At 27.8% G+C, this 26,371-nt stretch overlaps 1 protein-coding gene across 4 annotated transcripts in view; it reads right to left on the reverse strand.

Annotated features, from left to right (window-relative positions):
• Positions 1 to 474: 474 nt before the first annotated feature.
• The window catches only part of LOC143231906 (semaphorin-2A-like), a 103,231-nt gene continuing 77,334 nt past the window's right edge, over positions 475 to 26,371 (reverse strand). For all 4 annotated transcript variants that reach the window (XM_076466718.1, XM_076466719.1, XM_076466720.1 and 1 more), the window contains 12 exons: positions 26,259 to 26,364; positions 24,102 to 24,266; positions 23,077 to 23,198; positions 22,438 to 22,546; positions 17,627 to 17,687; positions 15,908 to 16,248; positions 15,488 to 15,612; positions 13,916 to 14,067; positions 7,011 to 7,057; positions 6,192 to 6,473; positions 5,766 to 5,875; positions 475 to 4,776 (listed from right to left, as the gene is read on the reverse strand). In XM_076466718.1, coding sequence (XP_076322833.1) covers positions 4,723 to 4,776; positions 5,766 to 5,875; positions 6,192 to 6,473; positions 7,011 to 7,057; positions 13,916 to 14,067; positions 15,488 to 15,612; positions 15,908 to 16,248; positions 17,627 to 17,687; positions 22,438 to 22,546; positions 23,077 to 23,198; positions 24,102 to 24,266; positions 26,259 to 26,364 — 1,674 coding nt within the window. In that variant the 3' untranslated portion in view covers positions 475 to 4,722. The remainder of the gene's footprint in view (positions 4,777 to 5,765; positions 5,876 to 6,191; positions 6,474 to 7,010; positions 7,058 to 13,915; positions 14,068 to 15,487; positions 15,613 to 15,907; positions 16,249 to 17,626; positions 17,688 to 22,437; positions 22,547 to 23,076; positions 23,199 to 24,101; positions 24,267 to 26,258; positions 26,365 to 26,371) is intronic.

Genomic DNA, 26,371 nt, shown 5'->3' on the forward strand with positions numbered 1-26,371 from the left:
AAAAATTTTCCTACACCATCATGCCCATTATTTAGTAATAATATCCTACATATATCCAAAAAATAAACCTGAAAACTTATATTAAGTTATATAAGGCCTTTTTAATAAAGCTGTATGAATTTATTTCACAAAAATTCTCGAAAATATATATCTTTTCCTAAGTGCTGTTGTCTCACTCACTTAAAAATCACAAAAAAAATATCCACTTCAAATCACCTGTAAGTGTAAACTAGTGTCAATATTACCCTTGTACTAAATAATAACAGATAGAACACGAGATATCCTCGATGTTATGTCATGCGATAGTTGGTTTAATTACAGTAAATTAAATAAATGTAGTAACAGTTGGTAAATTTAGTGCTAGTTATTGCTCGACATATTTATCTTTCGTTTACTTTTCTCCATCGCTGTCTTTTAAATAGGTATAAATAGAAAACACTGTACTAGCATGTGTATTAAATAAGAAGAAAATTGTTATGTTGTGGAAGCCATTTTAATAGTACCATACAAATACAAAGTATTTAAAAAAAACTATGTACTACCAGGAATTAAATAACTTACAAAAATATTTTGACAGTATCATAACAGACATATAAAAATGAACCTAACTGTAAAATATTTCTCTAAAATAATGATCAATTTACTTAGTATAGATTTTCTAACTTTATTTCACCAAGAGAGGCAAGCTTTTTAAAATATCAAAGAAATTGTTTAAAAATTAAGTACCTTTCCAGATAAATATTCTTAAATAAAAGGGTTAACAAATAATAAACAAGTTTTTAAGTGTAAAATCATAAATTTGTTGCTCTTTTATTTTTCATATATTATCAAAACCTACTAATGTTCATTGTTATCATGGCTAGGCCAATTAGTAGCCTAATCAAATTTGTGTAACTTTTTTTTGAATAAAAATAGTTATAGTTGTGGCAAAAATGATGATTTTTATATGTAATTCAGCTAAAAGTTCATCATTACAAACTCCATAAAAACACAACTACAAGAAATTCAGAGTTCTTAGCTCCAACTGATTACAGGTGTATTGTTTGAAGTCGATTTACAAAGCCCTTCACTTCATAGTGACTGGCATGATCTTTACTATACAAAGTTTAACCATTTGTTAAAATGATTAAAATCTCCTTAAAATTTTAAATAATCAAACCATATAAGAATTAGATCACCAAAGGAGAATGTGACACCTTACAATATATTACAAACAGTGCAATTAAATATAACAGAAAAACGTTATCTTCAAAATGAGAATGTTTTGTTTTCATTCCAGTAACACTTATGCATTAAATTTCTCATATATATAATTTAACTGTCTCACAATACTAAATATTCGAGATCTTCTATTCGTATTTTTAAACAGTATGCAAATTTATCACATACCTAAAGAATACTGCATTTTTAATGGGAATATGAATATAAAAATTGTTATTCTTTAATGGGTATCACTGACTTTAATTTACATTGTAAATAACTTCAAAGATATAAGTTTTGGAGTTAAAGAGGAATTTAATAATAAAAAAGAAAACAGATTATCACGTTACACTAAGCAAAGTCTGGTTAGGATCTCATATTCTGTTAAAAAAACAATATACGAACATGATTTTATTACATATTTGGTAGAATTATTGAACATTTGGTCCATGTGATAAAAGTAAATAACAAAACTTTAACAGTAGTTACTGTGAACTAATGATTACTTGGTAGACAAGTATCTATCTTCTAAATGTGTTACATAATCCTGGCACATGGAAGATAGTGTGAAACATTTTGTGAACATCAAATTACTCAAAGAGTGCTTTAGGTATTAAATGAAGTCTGATGTGCAGCTCAATCTCATTAATTTTGTTAAATCACATTCTGTTAAAACTCAGTTACACGTAATGTATAATTTAAGCTAAAGATAAACCAACTACTTGCAGTAACATCTTGCATTCCCTAAAGCTATGCAGTGTTTTAAAGTGGGGGGCCTTGCCCATCCTTTTTAAATTCTGTATCCCCCCTGATTTCAGATTAAAAATTGATATAAAAATTTTTAATTTACAGTAACTTTGTATGTCTCAGTATTTGTTAGTTGCTTTCTTTGTAAAGGCCCCAGTCATTGCACAATTGTATTAATTTGAAATAGTCCAGACATAAAAGATTTTTTTAATACCAATACTTAAAAACCTAATAATAATTAATGTACAATGCTGTGTAAGAGTGTTGAATACAGATTGATTTTCGTTACCTTTTCCAAAATCTGCTCATCCATCCCCAAATTAAGTCAAATCTTCATCTATATATAATTATCATATCCTTCTCCATTGGTGCAGCTAATTCAGAGAAATGTACATATTAGGTTCATTTTTTTCTTTACCATTGTAATCACAGTAAAACAGCTGTTCTTAACCCCCTAACTAGCAAGCCCAAAAATACATGTAGGAGTGTAACTAGTGTCCAAGAAACTGCCAGTTAAGAGATTGGAATAAATCCATTATTTAGGTCAGAGAATTCTCTTCCTCAATTGTGAAAATGGACATTATTTACACGATAATTCAAAACACGTATAGCTATTAACAATATCAAATATATCTGGCACTTTAAAAAAAAATAATTTTAATTAGGTCATCAACAATTATTAAACACATGCACTTTGAATTCTACTTTATAAGGTGAATTGAACTGCAACACAATTAAAAGCAGAACCAGTGGCAAGGAATGCTGTTTGGCACTAGAGCAAAATTTCCACAGCACATTACAAACACAGGCACACACACACACACACACACAAATAAATTTTGTTTTAAACAGAAACATTAACATGAAAAACAATAACTTTAACCTCCTTCCCCTTGGAATATTCTGATCTACACTAATTTTTTATTACTGTCTTCTCTAAAACAGTTAATTGAATGAATTGCACAGTCGTATTCAACATCATTTCCAATAAGCTTATTTCTTTGCATTTCTCCTGGAGATTTGCAGTGTTAGTACATTAAACTGATACTGAGTTTTCATCTTGTTTTAGGAGTAATATAAACATAAACTAATACTGAGTTTTCATCTTGTTTTAGGAGTAATATAAACATGAATGTGGACTTAAGCTCGTAACGACCAAATTATTGGGACCAAAAAAAATTTTAAACATATAAATAAAAGTTGGATGAAGAAACGTAATGCATTAGATCACACATAGGTGGTTCATAGCATTTTAGTAGCTGTGTGCTTATGTTCTTAAATAAGTTACAAGAATTAAACATAAGAAGTTACGATTTACACTCTATCAGCTGGAAACTTTATTTTTCTTGATAACTACTAGTAATAAAATTATACTCATTCAAGTGTTTCATTTGCTCTGACACTGTAGATTATTTTAAAAATTTTTTTACAGAAACCTTTAACCTGAAACAAGATGACAATATACGTTAAATGCCTTTTCCTTCTGCATCCAAAATTCACTCCTTGGATTACAGTTCCATTTTTGAAACCATTTATACTAGGATTATTAAAAATCTATAATTAAGGTTATTTATAATAATTTAATAAAATAAGATATGCAAGTTTATTTTGTATAAGGATCATAAAAATAGTCAAACATAATAATAACCACTACGAGCATTTTTTTTTGATGAATCAGTACAAGAGAATGGTTAAATAAAGTTTTGACAGAATTAATTTTGGGTTGTCGTTTTTTATACCATTAATTATTGTTAATTACATTTTACAACAAATAATGCAACAATTTAAGAGGGAGAGTATTGTAAAATATGAAAGTTAAAATGATTTAGAAAACAAAGTACTTTAATTCCAGTTATCAATGACTTTTAATGTTGGAAGTGTTTTGGTTGTTAAAAAAAAAAAGCAAATAAAAGCATATCAAGAAATGTTCTTAATGTACCAGGTTATAATAGAACACCCCTGTTTCACAAATGACATTAATAAGAAGGTACATTTCTTGTTGGCATGCTACCTTAACATTGGTCTGTTATTAATTTAGTCCAGAAATGTTGATGCACCAGTCATGTAAGAATTAGATAAATAAATTACACTACGAAAGACGAAAAAAATAAGAGATTGAAATGACACGTGCAAATTACAACATATACAAAACGAAATAGTTTCTTACCACAAAATACAAGTTGATTAAGAATCCACAAACAATAAATACAATAAAGATGTGATTAATTACCAAAAACTATTTTCCAAAATTCTGCAAACTTTTAATCTACATACAACCCCAAACACATGAACAACATGGTCTTGTTTTCTGATAGAAATCAGTTGTTCAGTTTTTTGTTGTTGTAAAGATAATGTAATTAATAGTTAATTGTAACTTTAAAAAAATTGCAGTTTATTTTATACTCTTGGCAAAACACACAAACTTATATATTGTTATCCAAAACCCACCATTAAAAAAGAATGACTTTTCAGTACATTGGGCACTAAACACAGCCCCAATAACTACTTGGAATGGATAAAACAGTTGTTGACTTTTTAAAATCATACCCATTATAAGCATATGTATATATTTACAGACACATACGTGCATACAATGATCATCTTCTCTTAGATTTCAAAGTCACAAGATTTCAAAACATATCACTGATCCAACACACACTATAACCATGCATAATATGATTAGAAAATACACAGTATCAAAACTTTAGGCATAAACCAGTGGATAATCCACACAACTCTGGCTGGGATGTAACTTGAAGTCAATATGCTAGTTTTTCAGACCAATGGAGATCTGCTGTAGATCACATCATTTGGATGAGCTTGACACTTCTGAAAAATAAATACAATAGAACTATTATCTCAATAAGCACAGTAGCCATAACAAGTAATTATATACCAAATGTGCTACTGCTGTATGTGTGTATGTTTGTTATAACTTAAAAAACAATCTCAAACAAAAACAAATTAAACAAAAAATGTTGCACTAATTGAAAAAATCCCAGGGTACAAGCTATAATGTGGGATTATAAGATCTTCCCTAGGATTTAGAGGTGACTGCTGAAATAGGACTCACATTGTGGTGGGGAAACACCGTCTATCAGTGTTAACCTCCATAAACATATATTATATAGCTACAATGACAAGTAAGGAATGTAAACATTCATTTTTTTAACTCTTACATGTTTTATAATGCTTCTTTAATTTTAAGATGATATCTTGATTTAATTTTGGAGAAACTTCACAGTCTTTTGTTGTTTGAAGATAAACACAATACTGTTCAATAGGCTATCTGTACAGCACCCATCAAGGGTATCAAAACCCAGTTTCTAGTGTTAAACATCTGCAGATTTACAGCTGTGCCACTGGAAAGCAATTGTTGAAAATCAAAAATAGTTTAAAAACAAGAATCTGCTGAAAGTTTACCCATTAAGTTTATCCATTCTTGTAAGAATAATCTTTTAAAACACTGAATAACACATCTTATTCAAACACCATTCAATGTAATCTTATAAAAAAGTAACTCAAACATGAAAGTTGCATTTACATTCTAACAATGTTTCTGAAAGATGTCATATGGTACAACAATCCAAAACATTCACAAAAGTAGATATCTGCTTATAAATACCTAATAACCATTAAATTATTGGTCTTATTTATCATCGATGTTCTACAATACTCTAGATGGTTAAAACATGGCTTTTGAATTTGTTAAAAATTCTATACCATTTCAATGCTAAGCACTATTGGAAAAGCTACTATAATTCATATATTTTTTGTTCTTTCAAAAAAATTACTGTTGAAACTGATAACACACATACATTTTGCTTGTGTTGCCAGGTGTTCATAGCCAGCTTGTACTTCTCAAACTCTTGACACCAGTTAGAGTAGATCTTCTTATAGTCCAGCTCAGTTGAGGGTGTACAAGTTTCTGTAGTTTAAGGAACATATATTTTAAATACAGATTCTTATAATACAAAAATATTTAAAGATTATATTATTGTCAGAAAACGATTTCTGTGGATATTATACTTCTTTGTAATTTCTGGAAGCAATGTTAGACAAGACGACCTTTAATACTGCAATATTAGTAACAACAACAAAAACGTATGTAATGTCACATATGTGCATGTGAAAAACAATTATATAATACTGTGTATTCAGGTGTATCATTTTATTTAATCTCATGTTTTGTATTGTGGAACATTACAATAATTTTTTTTTTGGATACAACAGTGAAAACTTACTTGAATCTACCGTAACATTGTAGCTACAAAGTGTGTGGGTTCCAAACTTGCATTCGTAAGTTCCAGTATCCCGATGAGTTACAGACATGATTACTAGCCCTTTGTCAGATGTGATGATGTATTTATCCTGTTGCTGGTTCAACAAGACCTTGCCTTTCTCTCGACTGTACAGCACCCACTCAAAGGAACCAAACTCTAAAGTCATCATTTCTTCTGCATGCATGGCACAAGCAAGATGTACACTCTGACCCCAGTAAACATTTAGTTTTTTTTTCTTTTCACCTACAAGTTGCATGAAACAGTACTGTAATTGATAAGCTGTTATTGATAAATTATAAATTGTACAGCTGTTTTTTGTTGTTATTTTGTCAATAGCACAATATAAACAGAAGTCTTGTTTACAGCTTTGAAATGTCCTTTTCCCTCTCATTAGTTTATTGGTGCATAGCTGCACAATGGGCTGTAAATGTATTGCTGACCTACTGAGAGACATTTTGAACAAGTGACGAAACAATTATTAAAAAAGATAAATATTAAACCACTATTTTACCCTCCTGTTTACTATATCATGAATAGGTCATTGAAAATATAATTAAAAACTGGAGTTTGAAAATGTCCTTATCTCACTCAATCAATAAAAAAACATTTTAAAATTATTTTAAAACTTCTAAAAAATTAAACTAAATAATAATAAATTATTTTTAGTTAAGCAGTTATTTATCTATTCTTGAAAATTCAATGAAAGATTTGAAAACCTGCACAAAATATGTTACAGTTCAATTTTCCAACAAGAAAAATGAATTAAAAAGGAAAACTCACAGTCTTCACAGATGTTAGGTATGGCCCTGGTTATGTCTTGCAAATATCTGTTGGGTGTAAATACGAATTTTAGGGTGTAAGTGTGACCTTAATACAGAATATATCCTGTGATAATAAACAATAAAAAACTTAAAATTGTTTTGATTTAAATAAAAACAAGAGGGAATATTCAATAGCCATAGCCCTTGAAATTCTTTTAGGGAGGATTAGACTAAATGAACTCATAAAGCATTTTATTTTTTATTAATTATATTTTTATGTGACACTAATACCAAGCACAGGGTACTCATATACCCAATTCGATTTTATTATTCATCAGAATCTCTACCAACCTGTCCTCAAATTAAAATTATTTCAGGTAGGATTAAAGTAAATAAATCTATTAGACCTCGGGAAAGTTTCAAATGTATCAACTGAAAAGGTTTGATCTACTAAATTCAAAACTGTAATTAAATCTGTAAGTGGTCAAGAGATGACAGAGCTATGAATGAAAGTGGCTACATGAAAAACTCAAGAGTCATTCTAAGAGCTGTTCTGATGTGACTAAAACTTATTAAAGAACATGAACAGTACACTATAGATCTAAATATCTCACCCTGTTTTGATGCAACTAAAACTTATTAAAGAACATGGATAGTACACTATAGATCTAAATATCTCACCCTGTTTTGATGCAACTAAAACTTATTAAAGAACATGGACAGTACACTATAGATCTAAATATCTCACCCTGTTTTGATGCAACTAAAACTTATTAAAGAACATGAACAGTACACTATAGATCTAAATGTCTCACCCTGTTTTGATGTGACTAAAACTTATTAAAGAACATGAATAGTACACTATAGATCTAAATATCTCACCCTGTTTTGATGCAACTAAAACTTATTAAAGAACATGGACAGTACACTATAGATCTAAATATCTCACCCTGTTTTGATGCAACTAAAACTTATTAAAGAACATGGATAGTACACTATAGATCTAAATATCTCACCCTGTTTTGATGCAACTAAAACTTATTAAAGAACATGGATAGTACACTATAGATCTAAATATCTCACCCTGTTTTGATGCAACTAAAACTTATTAAAGAACATGGATAGTACACTATAGATCTAAATATCTCACCCTGTTTTGATGCAACTAAAACTTATTAAAGAACATGGATAGTACACTATAGATCTAAATATCTCACCCTGTTTTGATGCAACTAAAACTTATTAAAGAACATGGATAGTACACTATAGATCTAAATATCTCACCCTGTTTTGATGCAACTAAAACTTATTAAAGAACATGGATAGTACACTATAGATCTAAATATCTCACCCTGTTTTGATGCAACTAAAACTTATTAAAGAACATGGATAGTACACTATAGATCTAAATATCTCACCCTGTTTTGATGCAACTAAAACTTATTAAAGAACATGGATAGTACACTATAGATCTAAATATCTCACCCTGTTTTGATGCAACTAAAACTTATTAAAGAACATGGATAGTACACTATAGATCTAAATGTCTCACCCTGTTTTGATGCAACTAAAACTTATTAAAGAACATGGATAGTACACTATAGATCTAAATATCTCACCCTGTTTTGATGCAACTAAAACTTATTAAAGAACATGGATAGTACACTATAGATCTAAATATCTCACCCTGTTTTGATGCGACTAAAACTTATTAAAGAACATGGATAGTATGCTATAGATCTAAACATCTCACCCTGTTTTGATGTGACTAAAACTTATTAAAGAACATGGATAGTACACTATAGATCTAAATATCTCACCCTGTTTTGACTAAAACTTATTAAAGAACATGGATAGTATGCTATAGATCTAAACATCTCACCCTGTTTTGATGTGACTAAAACTTATTAAAGAACATGGATAGTACACTATAGATCTAAATATCTCACCCTGTTTTGATGCAACTAAAACTTATTAAAGAACATGGATAGTACACTATAGATCTAAATATCTCACCCTGTTTTGATGCAACTAAAACTTATTAAAGAACATGGATAGTACACTATAGATCTAAATGTCTCACCCTGTTTTGATGCGACTAAAACTTATTAAAGAACATGGATAGTACACTATAGATCTAAATGTCTCACCCTGTTTTGATGCGACTAAAACTTATTAAAGAACATGGATAGTACACTATAGATCTAAATATCTCACCCTGTTTTGATGTGACTAAAACTTATTAAAGAACATGGATAGTACACTATAGATCTAAATATCTCACCCTGTTTTGATGCAACTAAAACTTATTAAAGAACATGGATAGTACACTATAGATCTAAATATCTCACCCTGTTTTGATGCAACTAAAACTTATTAAAGAACATGGACAGTACACTATAGATCTAAATATCTCACCCTGTTTTGATGCGACTAAAACTTATTAAAGAACATGGATAGTACACTATAGATCTAAATATCTCACCCTGTTTTGATGCAACTAAAACTTATTAAAGAACATGGATAGTACACTATAGATCTAAATGTCTCACCCTGTTTTGATGCGACTAAAACTTATTAAAGAACATGGACAGTACACTATAGATCTAAATGTCTCACCCTGTTTTGATGCGACTAAAACTTATTAAAGAACATGGACAGTACACTATAGATCTAAATATCTCACCCTGTTTTGATGCGACTAAAACTTATTAAAGAACATGGACAGTATACTATAGATCTAAATATCTCACCCTGTTTTGATGCGACTAAAACTTATTAAAGAACATGGACAGTACACTATAGATCTAAATATCTCACCCTGTTTTGATGCGACTAAAACTTATTAAAGAACATGGATAGTACACTATAGATCTAAATATCTCACCCTGTTTTGATGCAACTAAAACTTATTAAAGAACATGGATAGTATGCTATAGATCTAAATATCTCACCCTGTTTTGATGCAACTAAAACTTATTAAAGAACATGGATAGTACACTATAGATCTAAATATCTCACCAAGCACATTAATTGAAACATCTAACATATATACAAGCCGATGTATATCACATCGTGCTTGATTTCTCAAAATGAATTTACACAGATACAATATTTTCAATTACTGCCTACCAATTATGATTTTAGTGACTGGGGTGTGAGTAAGCTGTAAGATATGGGTGTTATGAAACCTTACAAGAGTAGTGAATGTTGTTATAATAAGCTTAAAGATGTAGCGCATGATTACCTCACCTAGAGCATAAAATGTATCATGAAATTAATAATATTGATTCAATTTTAACTTAAATCCTTTCTGAATTTAACTAATTTCTGTTATATCATCAAAAATTTTTTCCAATTTTGTTGTTTATTCATTTCATTTTCTACTTCCATTACATAGACTAAAAACAATATGACATAAAAGCCATTCTTGAAAGGTAGTATAACCAAAATGCACTGGCTTTTCTATACATATTAAAAGTTGTTAATCTAACTGATTTTTACCAAGATTATTCAACAAACTAGCATAAAGCACATAAGAAATGATGGGTCAAGTATGACCACCCTCACCCTATAGTGTACCTCATATTTCATAGCTTCTGAAATGAATACATTTTGTGGAATCAAGCTTTACCAACAAAAAGCAGAAAAGTATAGTTGAGGCAGACAAATAATAAGTAAATTCCATTGTGAGCCAATCAAAAATTAAGACAATTTATGAAGTGAACTCGTAGCATATTCACACAATAATTATTGGTAAAAATCAGATTAACACTTTCTAATGTATAGAAAAACTCATGCTTTTTGATAACACTATACTCCAATAATGGTTTTTATGTACTGTTGCTCAACAAAAGTTTAACCTAATACTGTTATTAATCTATGTAGTGAAATTGTAAAGAAAAGTGTAATGACAACAAAATTGGAAAAGTATTTCATGATTTTTTAATTTAGAGTCTCCACAGATTAAAGTTTATTTAAAAGCTTGGTGACATAACAGAAAATAAGTTAATTCAGAAACAATTTAACACTGAATCAGTAGTACTACTTTCATGATGGATTTTATGCACTGGGCTCTAGACTGCATAATCACACACTACATTTGTACTTAAGGCTTATAAAATCAACACTCACTACACTTATAAAGTTTCATGACACTCACAGCTCTCTTGCACCCCATCACTAAAATCATAATGCACAGACAGTAATTGAACTATTCTATCTAGATAAATGTATTTTGGTTTTTATAAGTCATCCTACTTCAAGAAATCAAGATTGATGTGATGTGACACACACACACTGGCTTTTGTATAGGTTAGATATATTTGCTACCAATTTGTTTTATGAATGATTTTAGTTTTCATTGGATAATGAAGGAAGTTACTGATGTTTGACTGCCTCAACTGTACTTTCATGTTTCTATGTTACTCGAGTTTGATTTTCCAACATTTTTCTATTTCAATTAGCTATGTTATGTAAAGTTAGGGTGCATTATGGGGTAGTGGTGGTAGAGCTTGCTGCATCATTTCTAATAAGCTTTATGCTAGTTAATAATAAACACTAAAAATGATTAAGTATTAAGGTAAAAACAGTTTGTTTAAGAATGTGGAAGGTAAAGAAACAGCTCCAAATATAGTTTTAAAAATCTTTAATGGTATATTCATAAAAATTAAGAGCTGAGAATTTTCAGTAAAAATATTGTCAGTTTTATATATATGGAATAAAATAAAAAGTGTGCTTATTAAAAATACGACAGACAAGTATATAAAGCGATGAACTTAAACACAGGTTGTTAAGTAGCTCTTTTTAACATCTGCCACATGAGCTAACCCAACATCCTGATGTGCATAACAAAAAAAAGTCATTCCAAAAACGTTTGGGTTGTTTCAATTAGACAAAAAGATATTTGGTAGTATTTTTTTGAGGTCTAGGTCCTTGGATCAGACCTGTAACTGGACCTAAGACCATGAAAGCAAACATGAAAAAGTTAACTTGCAAAGTTAAAGTAAAATGATGCTGGAATAAAACGTACTTGAAATGTTCGAGATGTGGTGGTTTAGGTGTAGTAAATTAAGCTAAGTCATGGGTTAAGGTCAGATGAGGGAAGAACTTATTCAGAAATATTCCTATCAATTTACATAGGATTGAAAGTAATCACTTGATTGCTGCATTGACACAGAAATATAAAACAACGATCACAATAGTATTTTTATCTTCAATAATGAGCATGTATTATAATTTTAGTCACTAAACTCATTTCCTTCCTGCATAGATTAATATAATTTAGAATTTTACTTACAATTTGTATGACAAATGTTTTAATATTACTAATTTTAAGCAGAACTTTTAGAGCACTGTCTTGGCTATACAGTGTCTCAAATGGTTATTGGCATTAAAGCTGAATGGTTGGTTGTTTAGCGTTAACTGGCACAAAGCAACTGGGCTATTTACATCAAACAGCCAGTAAAAAAGTAAAACTCGTTAAAATATGTAAAAAGGAATCATGATAAAACAAAACTTAGTCCAATTTTCAAATTAAAATCTTAAATAGTTAAAAAGACCAGGGGTCTTAAAAATTTAAAAACACAACTAAGGCAGAAAGCATCACCATAACCAACGACACTGTCCAACGTGGAGAATAAACCCACAGTAAAGATATGTTTAAAATGGTGCCATCATTCTTAACTGTAACAAATGACAGTAAAATGTGGGCTATTGTCACCTTAGTGCCACACAGACCACACATTAGTACCAGATAAATAAAGAAAGTGATGAGTTATAAAACTGTGACCAATGCATAGTCTAGTTAGAACAACTTTCTCCTTCCGATCCTTTACGGAAGCCAGACAGCTAAAGAGCCATACAATGTTTGATCTGGAAAAGCTTGCCATCATGTTTCTCACTCCAAATTGACTGCCAAAGTAGTTAGCAAGAAGACACAAAGGGTCAATAACAATACCCAACTTATGGGAGTGGCTTTTCATTAATTAAGTTCTATTATATGAGCTGGTTCCTGTCAATACATTTATCACTGTATACAAGTTTTAATATATGAAGTTACTACCAATTTCAATATTCAGAATCAACATTTTGTACTTTCAGTTTATTTAAAACTGGATATTTGACAGAAACAGAATATGAACATAACTTTGCAGCTGTTAAATTTCAAATATTAACTGAAAATAGTTTATTATTCTTAAATCTTGAAATTTAAATTAGTATCTTATATTTAAATCAAAAATTGACCATTAACATTTTAGTGTAAAATACATGGTTTGTATATCTATTTATAAGGGTTACACGTTTTCAGACTGATATAGTCTTTTAACAAAATATTTTTAACTCTGGCATGCAAAAGATTAGCTGGTTTCCACTGTTACAATAGAACTATGGTAGTTTTATGTGATATTAACAATGACTTTAGTATATCACGTGAAGAACTTATTATTACAATTACAAAATTATAATCCAAAGCAGCACAAGTTATCAAATTCTTTAAAAAACTTGAGATACTCGAAGAAAACTGAAAAAAGTGTATTATTACCTTAACTGTATTGGCTATTCCTTATTTACCTTCATGACTTACATTATAATTCATACAGTATAACTATGTAATGTCATTTTCTATAATAAGAGACAGTGAGAAAATTATTAGTTATATTTTAAATCATATATTCAAAATACTAATATGTTTTTATACAGAATATACACAAATCAAAGTATTTTGTGTTAAAAATATTTAAACCCACATATTTTTCTTGCATCTGACTAAGTAACTGCACAGTAATACTGTAATCAAATCAAGTAAAGTTATCCATTTATCTCAAGTGCATTAACAAAATCATTTAATTACCAATATAAATTAAAATATGTATACAATAAAAAAAAACTTTTCTCCTAATCCATTACAAATATGGTACAAACCCTCTAATGTATGGTCGACAATCCTGACGCTCTTTGTTCCACCCACAATAGGGGTCCTGCGTACACCGTAGACATGTTTCATAACGGCCTTTACACATCACCAAATCAAACTGCCGAATCACTGACTTTGAGGCTATATACAATGACTTATGCTTAAGAAAAAAAAAAGGAATCACATTATAGTAACACAAAAATATTTGGTTTCTGATAAATACATTTTGATCTGTAAGAAATTCATCCTATCAAATGTCTGTATAGCTTGGTAATAGTTTTTACCTAGTTTTAACCCTAAAATGTACAAATGTGTGGATTTGACACTTCTGTCAAATAGTTTGTTTTACTGTTGCAGTAAAAAAAAAGTTAAATTGTTTCAACATTTTGCATGAACTTCACATAGATTATGTTTATTTAAAATCAAACAGTTTATCTTTATTTGTGATATATGTATAAATTCCCAGTTCTGAAAATCCAAAGGCTTCCTGAGAGATTTTGTTTTTAAGAAACAGCTAAAAACTGTTTAAGTTTGTTATAAGTTTTTAGTTACTGACTTTTTAATGAATACTTAATGCTTTTAGAGCTGTTTTAACAAAATTTTTCTTTTATAAAACAATTTACATGACAATCAAAGTTGCAAAACGATGATTTGTTTTAATCACTAAACCTACAGTTGTGTCTTTAAAATATTCCAACCTTCCTTCCATGTGGATATGATGATACATTAAACTCACAAAATGTATTTTCTGATACTAATTTCTATCTTTGGAAAGCACTGAAATCAATTTAAAATAAAAAAAGCAATTATTTAAACACCTTATGTATACAATTAAATAAATATACCTTTATTTTTACTGAATAAATTTACAATTTGGAAAATTTAATGAATTGTTTTCTATAAACTGTTTAATTCAGTGGAGGAAATCTGTCTTGAAGTAATAGGTGCATCCTTATGGATTCCATAAGATTAAAACTATATTATCAGATATTCTCTTTCCTACTTGTTTTCAAGTACATGACTTTGATTCTCCCTTACAACTTATTTCCTCATATACGTGATTTTGATTCTCCCTTTCAACTTGTCTTTTCAAATGTAGTTTTCATACTCACTTGCAACTAAAGCTTTCAAGGTTTACAGAAATTTCCTTTCAACTCATTCATGTTTCAAAATATTTGAATTAATTTCCTCCTGTTTAATTATTCCTTTCCCAAATACATGTTGTTTTTATTCTGTACAGTCTATGTATTCACAATATTAAAGTTATTTTACACTTTAGCCAGTGTATCCAAGTGTTTTATGTTATTCATAATGTGGAACCTTATTACAAAATACATAATACAGAAATAACCATCGTACTCATGAACTACATAAACCTGTTAAGATCCTGCATGATTCCAGTGTGTATTAAGACTTTCTTCTTGCAAATCAGCAAAGTAAACACTGTTTGTTTTTGTTATTTTTAGGTGCACAATAGGCTACTTACAATTTTGCATCACACAGGTAAAAATCAAACCATAAAGTTTTAGGGTTATAAACTTTTACACTTGCAAAATAAGGCATGAAGCACAAAAACTTACTTTGCTCGAGATTTCCATATTGTGCACTGGTTCAGGGCTAGTGGCTTCAAACACATCTACAAGGTTAGAATGGGCTTCTCCTTTTCCATCGTACCACTCAACCAACTTAAACACCTGTCCATCCACTGTATGGGAAAAGTAACAACAACCTGCTAGAAATGCTCATGATAATCAACCAATGCTCATAGTCACAAATTCTTGTGACCTTGTTTTTCAAATGAAATGTTTCAAAGTTAACAAAATAAATTATTCAACACTTATCCACAATATTATAAAAGCTCAAAAGAATTTGAGCAGGAAGTCACATGTATCTTGATTTTCTTTTTCAGTTATTACTTCACATCCAATCCTAAAACTTTTACACATATATTAAAACATGCCTCCTAATAGTATTAAAATAATTCCAATGTGTAAACATACCACTGCCTGCATAATAAACAGTATAAGAAACCCCCTCAACTTCCAATTTATCTACAACCAAATTGGTCAGGACAACATCTCTTTTGTAAAACACAGGTTTTCCATTTTCTTGGGCAACAGCAGAATCCATCAGTGGATGTCCACGAATAAAGTTAAGCACCGAGTCAGGAAGAGTCTGGGTGTTGTTAACGCACTGCCCAGGACGAGGTTCTGGAACCTTCACGCTAATGACAGGTAGCCAAGCTGAAGAGGAAGTGGCCTGTTCCTTGAACTTTCCATTGAAAACCTCTTGAATGGAATCCAGACTAAATGTACATATTGCTGATCCAGTCAGTCCATTTCTAAAAATCACATTAATATGAAAGATAATATTTATTAAGAAGTCACCTCAAACAGTTTTATCCTTAATGACAACTGAAAGACTGAAACAGCCCATTAATCTTTAAAACTAAGTACAGCAATTCAGCCCTGATTGTAACACACTGCAAAAAACAGTGGCATTTACTTTAATAAATAAAATTTCCATGAAACTTGGTAAATGCTTTATAAATATTTGTAGACTACTGTAAAAAGAAATCTAGTATTTATAGGCATTACTTGTTTAGAAAAATTCATGTAGCTTTTAATTTAATGTTTATTTTAAAACCTATGAATGTAACAAAAAAAATTTATTGCAATGAATCTACATCTTTTCTCTCTGTCTTTGCAAACTTAACAGTATACATGATTCTAGCATCCGTAAAAACTCCTGTATTAGGAAATAAATTGTAATATGATTACTTTTTATGAATTGTTGTTCAGAAAGTTCTGTTTAATTAAACAATCAGTCATTAATACACACGAGAAACCCATGATGTTTTTTTAATACTGCAACAAAATAATGAGACTATAACCCATCTGCAAGAAGCTGGGGTGTCAAGAGGCAGGTCGAACCCCAGGGACAATTATGTCACCAGGCTCCTTTTTGAAATCTTCATAAATTCATGGTACATTCATGAAGAAATTTTCTGGTGGGAGGACACCAAATGTGTTGAGAATTTAAATTTTTTCTATAAAAAGGTATTTTTCAAGACAAAGCGATTCCTCACAATACTGCAATTTTTTCTTAAGTATGTTATGAAAATGAGAATACATTATTCTTTATCCCATATTTCTCCAGGCCTTAGGACTGTAGCGTCCCCCCCCTCGTCAGGCTTGGCAAGAAAACCCAAAACAAATGCTACAATGCAGGTGTTGCTTACTGATGTGTGACTTGAAAGAATGGAATATTTGAATCCACTTCAAAACTAAAGATGACAAATTTTGTTTTTGAATCAAAAGAAAAGTGTACAATTTATAAACTATCTTTACAGAAAATGATGATGAATATACTTCAAATATACACACACACACACTCAAACAAAATTAAAAACAAGATACCCGCTTTGAGATATTACAGTCCGTAAAAAAAAAAAGAGATCCAAGGAGACTGTGTACAAAGTTATAGGAAAAATTGGAAAATAATATAGGAAAAAAAAAACGTAATATGAAAATTAGTGATCTAACACCAATGTTATTTGTTATTATGTACTGGTCAAAATGTTTCTTAAAAAGGAATTAAACTGTGGACTTGCAACAAGGAAAAAAATATTTAATTTAACAATAAGTTCAAGCATTCACTTTGAAAAATAGAAACCATGAAAATAAATTTAAACTGTATTTTTGGGAAGTAATACTTACGATGAAGTTGTAAAAACTGCATAGAACATGCTATCGTCATCAGGGATTTTATATACATTTTCTATAGAAAATAAAACTTTTATGTTAACATTTTATATTATTGATGAACAAAGAAATTTAAGAACAAACTACTATAATTACAAACCATTCAGTCTTTGTTATAAGCCAAATCAAATTTCAGGTCTACCCCGTATAAAAGAAAAAATAAAGTTTTCTCCATTATTAGTTTTAATCAATGAGTTAGTATTAACTTTACCCCTACCATGTTTATCACCAGCATTATGTTATAGATGGTAAAAAATTATATACAAAAATATTAGATTTGTTCTGTTAAAGAAATTAGGATGATGTTTATAATATCTATACACATATCTAAATAACTATGTTGATGTTTATAGTATCTATACATATATATAAATAACTATGTTGATGTTTATAATATCTATACATATATATAAATAACTATGTTGATGTTTATAGTATCTATACATATATATAAATAACTATGTTGATGTTTATAATATCTATACATATATATAAATAACTATGTTGATGTTTATAGTATCTATACATATATATAAATAACTATGTTGATGTTTATAGTATCTATACATATATATAAATAACTATGTTGATGTTTATAGTATCTATACATATATATAAATAACTATGTTGATGTTTATAATATCTATACATATATATAAATAACTATGTTGATGTTTATAGTATCTATACATATATATAAATAACTATGTTGATATTTATAGTATCTATACATATATATAACTATGTTGATGTTTATAATATCTATACATATATATAAATAACTATGTTGATGTTTATATCTATACATATATATAAATAACTGTTGATGTTTATAGTATCTATACATATATATAAATAACTATGTTGATGTTTATAGTATCTATACATATATATAAATAACTATGTTGATGTTTATAATATCTATACATATATATAAATAACTATGTTGATGTTTATAGTATCTATACATATATATAAATAACTATATTGATGTTTATAGTATCTATACATATATATAAATCACTATGTTGATGTTTATAATATCTATACATATATATAAATAACTATATTGATGTTTATAGTATCTATACATATATATAAATAAATGTGTTAATGTTTATATCTATACATATATATAAATAACTGTTGATGTTTATAGTATCTATACATATATATAAATAACTATGTTGATGTTTATAGTATCTATACATATATATAAATAACTATGTTGATGTTTATAATATCTATACATATATATAAATAACTATGTTGATGTTTATAGTATCTATACATATATATAAATAACTATGTTGATGTTTATAGTATCTATACATATATATAAATAACTATGTTGATGTTTATAGTATCTATACATATATATAAATAACTATGTTGATGTTTATAATATATACTATACATATATATAAATAACTATGTTGATGTTTATAGTATCTATACATATATATAAATATATGTTGATATAGTATCTATACATATATATAAATAACTATGTTGATGTTTATAGTATCTATACATATATATATAAATAACTATGTTGATGTTTATAGTATCTATACATATATATAAATAACTATGTTGACGTTTATAATATCTATACATATATATAAATAACTATGTTGATGTTTATAATATCTATACATATATATAAATAACTATGTTGATGTTTATAGTATCTATACATATATATAAATAACTATGTTGATGTTTATATCTATATCTATACATATATATAAATAACTATGTTGATGTTTATAGTATCTATACATATATATAAATAACTATGTTGATGTTTATAGTATCTATACATATATATAAATAACTATGTTGATGTTTATAGTATCTATACATATATATAAATAACTATGTTGATGTTTATAGTATCTATACATATATATAAATAACTATGTTGATGTTTAGAGTATCTATACATATATATAAATAACTATATTGATGTTTATAATATCTATACATATATATAAATAACTATGTTGATGTTTATAGTATCTATACATATATATAAATAACTATGTTGATGTTTATAGTATCTATACATATATATAAATAACTATGTTGATGTTTATAGTATCTATACATATATATAAATAACTATGTTGATGTTTATAGTATCTATACATATATATAAATAACTATATTGATGTTTATAGTATCTATACATATATATAAATAACTATGTTGATGTTTATAGTATCTATACATATATATAAATAACTATGTTGATGTTTATAGTATACAGTATCTATACATATATATAAATAACTATGTTGATGATATATAAGTGTTGATGTTTATAATATCTATACGTATATATAAATAACTATATTGATGTTTAGAGTATCTATACATATATATAAATAACTATATTGATGTTTATAGTATCTATACATATATATAAATATGTTGATGTTTATAGTATCTATACATATATATAAATAACTATATTGATGTTTATAATATCTATACATATATATAAATAACTATGTTGATGTTTATAATATCTATACATATATATAAATAACTATGTTGATGTTTATAATATCTATACATATATATAAATAACTATGTTGATGTTTATAGTATCTATACATATATATAAATAACTATGTTGATGTTTATATCTATACATATATATAAATAACTATGTTGATGTTTATAATATCTATACATATATATAAATAACTATGTTGATGTTTATAGTATCTATACATATATATAAATAACTATGTTGATGTTTATAGTATCTATACATATATATAAATAACTATGTTGATGTTTATAGTATCTATACATATATATAAATAACTATGTTGATGTTTATAGTATCTATACATATATATAAATAACTATGTTGATGTTTATAATATCTATACATATATATAAATAACTATGTTGATGTTTATAGTATCTATATATATATATAAATAACTATGTTGATGTTTATATATATCTATACATATATATAAATAACTATGTTGATGTTTATAGTATCTATCTATACATATATATATATAAATAACTATATAACTATGTATCTATACATATATATAAATAACTATGTATGTATCTTATATATATAACTATATTGATGTTTATACTATACATATATATAAATAACTATGTTGATGTTTATAGTATCTATAGTATCTATATATATATAAATAACTATGTTGATGTTTATAGTATCTATACATATATATAAATAACTATGTTGATGTTTATAGTATCTATCTATACATATATATAAATAACTATGTTGATGTTTATAGTATCTATGTTGATGTTTATAGTATCTATACATATATATAAATAACTATGTTTTAGTATCTATACCTATATATAAATAACTAGTTGATGTTTATAGTATCTATACATATATATAAATATCTACATATATATAAATAACTATGTTGATGTTTATAATATCTATATATATAAATAACTATGTTGATGTTTATATATATCTATACATATATATAAATAACTATGTTGATGTTTATACTATATTGATATAATATATACATATATATAAATAACTATGTTGATGTTTATAATATCTATACATATATATAAATAACTATGTTGATGTTTATAGTATCTATCTATACATATATATAAATAACTATGTGATGATCTATTAAATAACTATATTGATGTTTAATATCTATACATATATATAAATAACTATGTTGATGTTATATATCTATACATATATATAAATAACTATGTTGATGTTTATAGTATCTATATATATATATAAATCTATATGTTGATGTTTATAGTATCTATACATATATATAAATAACTATGTTGATGTTTATAGTATCTATACATATATATAAATAACTATGTTGATGTTTATAGTATCTATACATATATATAAATAACTATGTTGATGTTTATAGTATCTATATTGATGTTTATAGTATCTATATATATATATAAATAACTATGTTGATGTTTATAGTATCTATAACTATGTTGATATATAAATATACATATATATATAAATAACTATGTTGATGTTTATAGTATCTATACATATATATAAATAACTATGTTGATGTTTATAATATCTATACATATATATAAATAACTATGTTAATGTTTATATCTATACATATATATAAATAACTATGTTGATGTTTATAGTATCTATACATATATCTAAATAACTCTGTTAATGTTTATAATATCTATCTATATATATCTAAACAAACATGTTGATGTTTCTTTCATGGATCATAACAGTGTTCCTCGACTCAGGATGTGTTTTTGAAATTAAATGTTTTACCTTGTTAAATACCATCCATATCTGTGTATGTTCCAATGAACAACTAACTATGTCTGGGGTATAGTTCTAACATTTGTGAAGGTTCTACAAGATTATTCAGACATATCTTTAAACCATAACTTGTTTCTTATTCAATCAATGTTGCTAAATGGAAACTGATTCTATAAGATTTTTACAATTTCTGGTCCATGGAATCACCCAAGTAAGTGTTGTGTAATACTATCAAAAGAGTTTACCTATTCTCTTTACTCCATTGAATTAAATTTATAATCAATATACTTATTAAAAAAATAATAATTCACCTACAAGAGCTACATCAACTTGCAACAATTTTAAAGGATGGTAAATGACTGGTTATTAACACAAAATCTAATACGTATGTAGATAATTTCTTGAGCTAACTGATACCAGGTTAAAATTAAGCACAATCACTTACGAATTTCATTAAAATAAAATGGAAACTCTCCAGGAATTGAACAATTTAGGCGTGCTTTCACGAAAGATGCCCAGTTCTTGTTAAGAATATTTTTTCCCCCTGTATCTCGCTAGAAAAAACAATAGAGTCATTGTATTGAAGACTTTTTATAAATAATAAGTTAGCAACATTTTCAAAACAGCAATGATTCAGAAATGATAAAATTTGATGTTTGATTAAAAATATGAAGCTAACACTAAATTATCATCAAACTTTTCTAAATCTATAAACAGAAGTAAAACATAAAATGTTTCTATGCTTTATACAAGAGTGATTTATGAGAATCTTGAATATGCCAGAACATACCAATCAGTTAGTTAGTTTTTAAACACCCAGAAAAATAGGAAAAAGAAAAGAAAAAAAAACAACTACTTGTCAACTAAAAATAGTGCTTGAGAATTACGATGAAGATTAACCAGAGAAACATTCTGATAATTATGAAATGTATATTATTATTAAACAAGTCTTTAAAATGAATAATTCAAGGACTTCATTTTTTTTCAAAATTTAAATTATATATCATCAAGACTTACTATAACACAACATAAAATAAGAATAATGTATGTATTAAATATCCTTGAAGTTGTATTATTCTCTCACCTTACAAACTCTAGCTACACGAGTATAAATACTTTTTCCACAGTTGATATATTCCACAGCACTCTCTCGAAAGAAGAAATAGACAAAGTCTCCAATATCGTAAGAACCAACAAACTGGGGCTCTGTAGAGAAATAACAATGCTTTCATATAAGATAGCAAAAATACTGAGTTTTAGATCTCAGTATGTTTTACTAAGATTGTTTGTTTGTAGTTAAACTCAGAGCTACATGGTGAACTATCTGTGCTCTGCACACCTTAAGCATTGAAACTTAGTTTCTAGCACCCTAAGTCGGTAGGCATGCAGCTATGCCACTGGGGAAGGGGCTCTAACAGTTCCAAAATATGTGGTAAAATAGCAATATAGTAGATGTTGCACAGTATGTTACAAAACAGCCAAGCAATACAGAGGCAAAGGTTCTATACAGTTGGGTGTAAACAAATAACAAACCTAATAGCCTAGCTACCTTATGATGTGGTTGAGTAATAGTTTTACTTTGCAATTTATCCAACTCTTTATCCTATATCACTTTTCCAGAATCAGTATTATAACTTTGCACATAAATAACATTAAATTTCTTGGATAATCACCAAAACACAATATCAACATTAGTAATAATTTATCTAATTTTTCTTCCTCCTTATTCTGTCTCAGAGTTATGTTCGCACCACATTTTCTCATGTCTTCTCTCACTACAACCACCCACCATTTCTTCCAGCTTCCTCTCCACTGTCATATTTATCTTTATCCTACCATTATACTCCACTTCTTTTTATGCATAACTAAACCACAAAAGGTGAGTTGCTCTAACATTTTCCATAACTAATACTATTTTTCTCTCCAGTGTTTTCATACCTGTAGCAGTCATTCACATCTCTACCACTTTTATTACCTACTTTCTTTGTTAGACCACAGGAAATTAATGTAATAAAAAATAACAATCTATACTTTTGCATGACATAAACTGTGCAAGCATGATACTTAAAGACACAAATTCTGTTTGAAGAAAACAAAAACTGCACTTACTGTCCAACCACTTGGAGTCGTACTTAATAGTGCGACTGAATGGATATAATCTTTTTCCTGTTGAACTATCATAAAGATCTGTACGAAATATGACAGTGTCAGCCTTGGTGAACTCGGCGACTGTACCACTGTACAACCCTGGAAGATTTCCTGGATTTCCATGTTCTGGAATGGAAATAATGAGTTAAAAGAAGAATATAAGGATGGAAAAAAAAATACTTAGGGATGAATTTAATTTTATTTTTTATTTTGAAGTAATAATGTTATTGTACTCGAAAGGTTAATCATAAAAACTTAAGTAAAGATTTTTTATTTAGTTATTTATCTAGTTTTGAGTATGATGAAATTATTGTTTTCCACACTTAAGGTACAATGGAGTTATTGATAACTGATAGAAAAATCTCACATAGTTTTGGTTCCTATACTCACTGGGGCATTTTAACAACATCACACAACTCAGCAGACCTAGCAAGGCATAGCGGTTAGGGTGCTCAACTTGCAATCTGAGAATCATAAGTTCCAATTCCCATCATCAAACATGCTCATCCTATATGGTTTCTAACTGTACCAGCCACCCAGGTGTAAAAGATTTTTTGGTTTACAAAAATACCAGTTAATCCCAAATTACCTGAAGTTAAAGTTATAATGAAAATAAAAAAAGAAGCATACCAAATTTATAAAGCTGCAGATAAGAACAATATTAGATTTTTGTTTAGCCAGCATTTCATAGGAAGAAAACCAGTGTTTGACCAAAAATGATTTCTGTATTTATGAAATATTCTCTGAATACAGCACAAGCGATAAATGTATTAAAAAGGCAAATTTAATATACAATAAGATATGCTCTCATTCATTTCCTCTATAAAGATAAGTTACAAGGTTTAAGTGGCACATCTGTTAAAATTGAAAAGTCAAAATAATAGTAATAAAAACTGGTATATAATTTTTTTTTCAGAAGGTATGTTGTCAGGATTTATAGAACTGGATTCTTTACAGTAAGTGTCTCTGACTTCTTGATGAAATATTTCAACAATATATGAACAGCACACAATCCACTTGTTTTAACAGAATATATTCAAAATAAGTCAAATGTACAAACAAACATTCCTCACACAACTGACTATCACAGTTGTGTCCTGAGCTTTCAATAATTGTGTCTTTCTTTTGCCAACAGAGGTGGGTTCAATTACTTAAGAACACTCTTTGACAAAACAATTTATTCTCCACTATCTCTGTTAGTACAATACAAGCTATGAAATTCACTTTAGAAATTACCTATTATGTCTAAACTGACACACAGTTTAATTTCGCTTTTACAAACAATGAAACAAGCAACAAGAAAAATTCAGAAGGTTCGAGTAACAAAATGTCACTTCATGACAGTTGAACAATGCAACAAACGATTCATAAACTAATATATATTCAAACTTATTGTAAATACTGCTTCTAAAAATACTAAATTTAACACTTCTTGTAAATAATATCTCCTATTAAGTTTAAATAAAACATTTGTACATATCTACCATAATTATATAAAAAAAAACAGTAGAATATTGACTGTTACTCTTATAATGCACCCACAGCTTAAATTCTGGGAAATATTTAGTAACATTGCTTGCAACAAAACTTAGCTAGCTCTAAAATTTAAAGCTTTACTATATAGCAACTCTCACCCACAGGAATATAAACATTGAACCCTCTCTAGAATCTTGCCCTGTCCCAAGAATCAGTACTAGATGCATATCATGTGTAATTATTGTCAATGCCTTCCAATATAAAGTACTGTTCATGTCTTAGGCAACAAATGAATAAAACTGACTGATTAAAAGTAGCTAGTTAATACTTACACAAGTCTAGATAAAAAGCTACAAAATAAACATGAAAAGAAAAATTCAGCATTTGGAGAAGTAAACTTATGGTGAGCTATAAATCCTTCAAACAAAGATTTAGTTTTTACTTGACAACCTAACTCTGAGTGAATAGCATTATTCAGTATCCAAAAACTCAAAATTCATAAGCTCCAATTTTTTTCCACATCTCTCATTTCCAGGTACAATGGACAAATTAAAAAAAAAAAAGAGTATGAAAAATCAAATTCTAGTTGACTTGTTTTTATAAGATGTTTCTTCCTCTTTTTATTAAAAAAAAAAGACTTACCAACCCATACAGCTGTTGCATTGTCTTCTGGATCAAATGGACATTTGGCAATTCCATTTCCAATACCAGGATAATTTTCATGTTGCACTACATGCGAAAGATTGTCCTAAAGG

The sequence above is a fragment of the Tachypleus tridentatus genome, chromosome 11, assembly GCF_004210375.1.
Source record: "Tachypleus tridentatus isolate NWPU-2018 chromosome 11, ASM421037v1, whole genome shotgun sequence".
Lineage (NCBI taxonomy): Eukaryota > Metazoa > Arthropoda > Merostomata > Xiphosura > Limulidae > Tachypleus > Tachypleus tridentatus.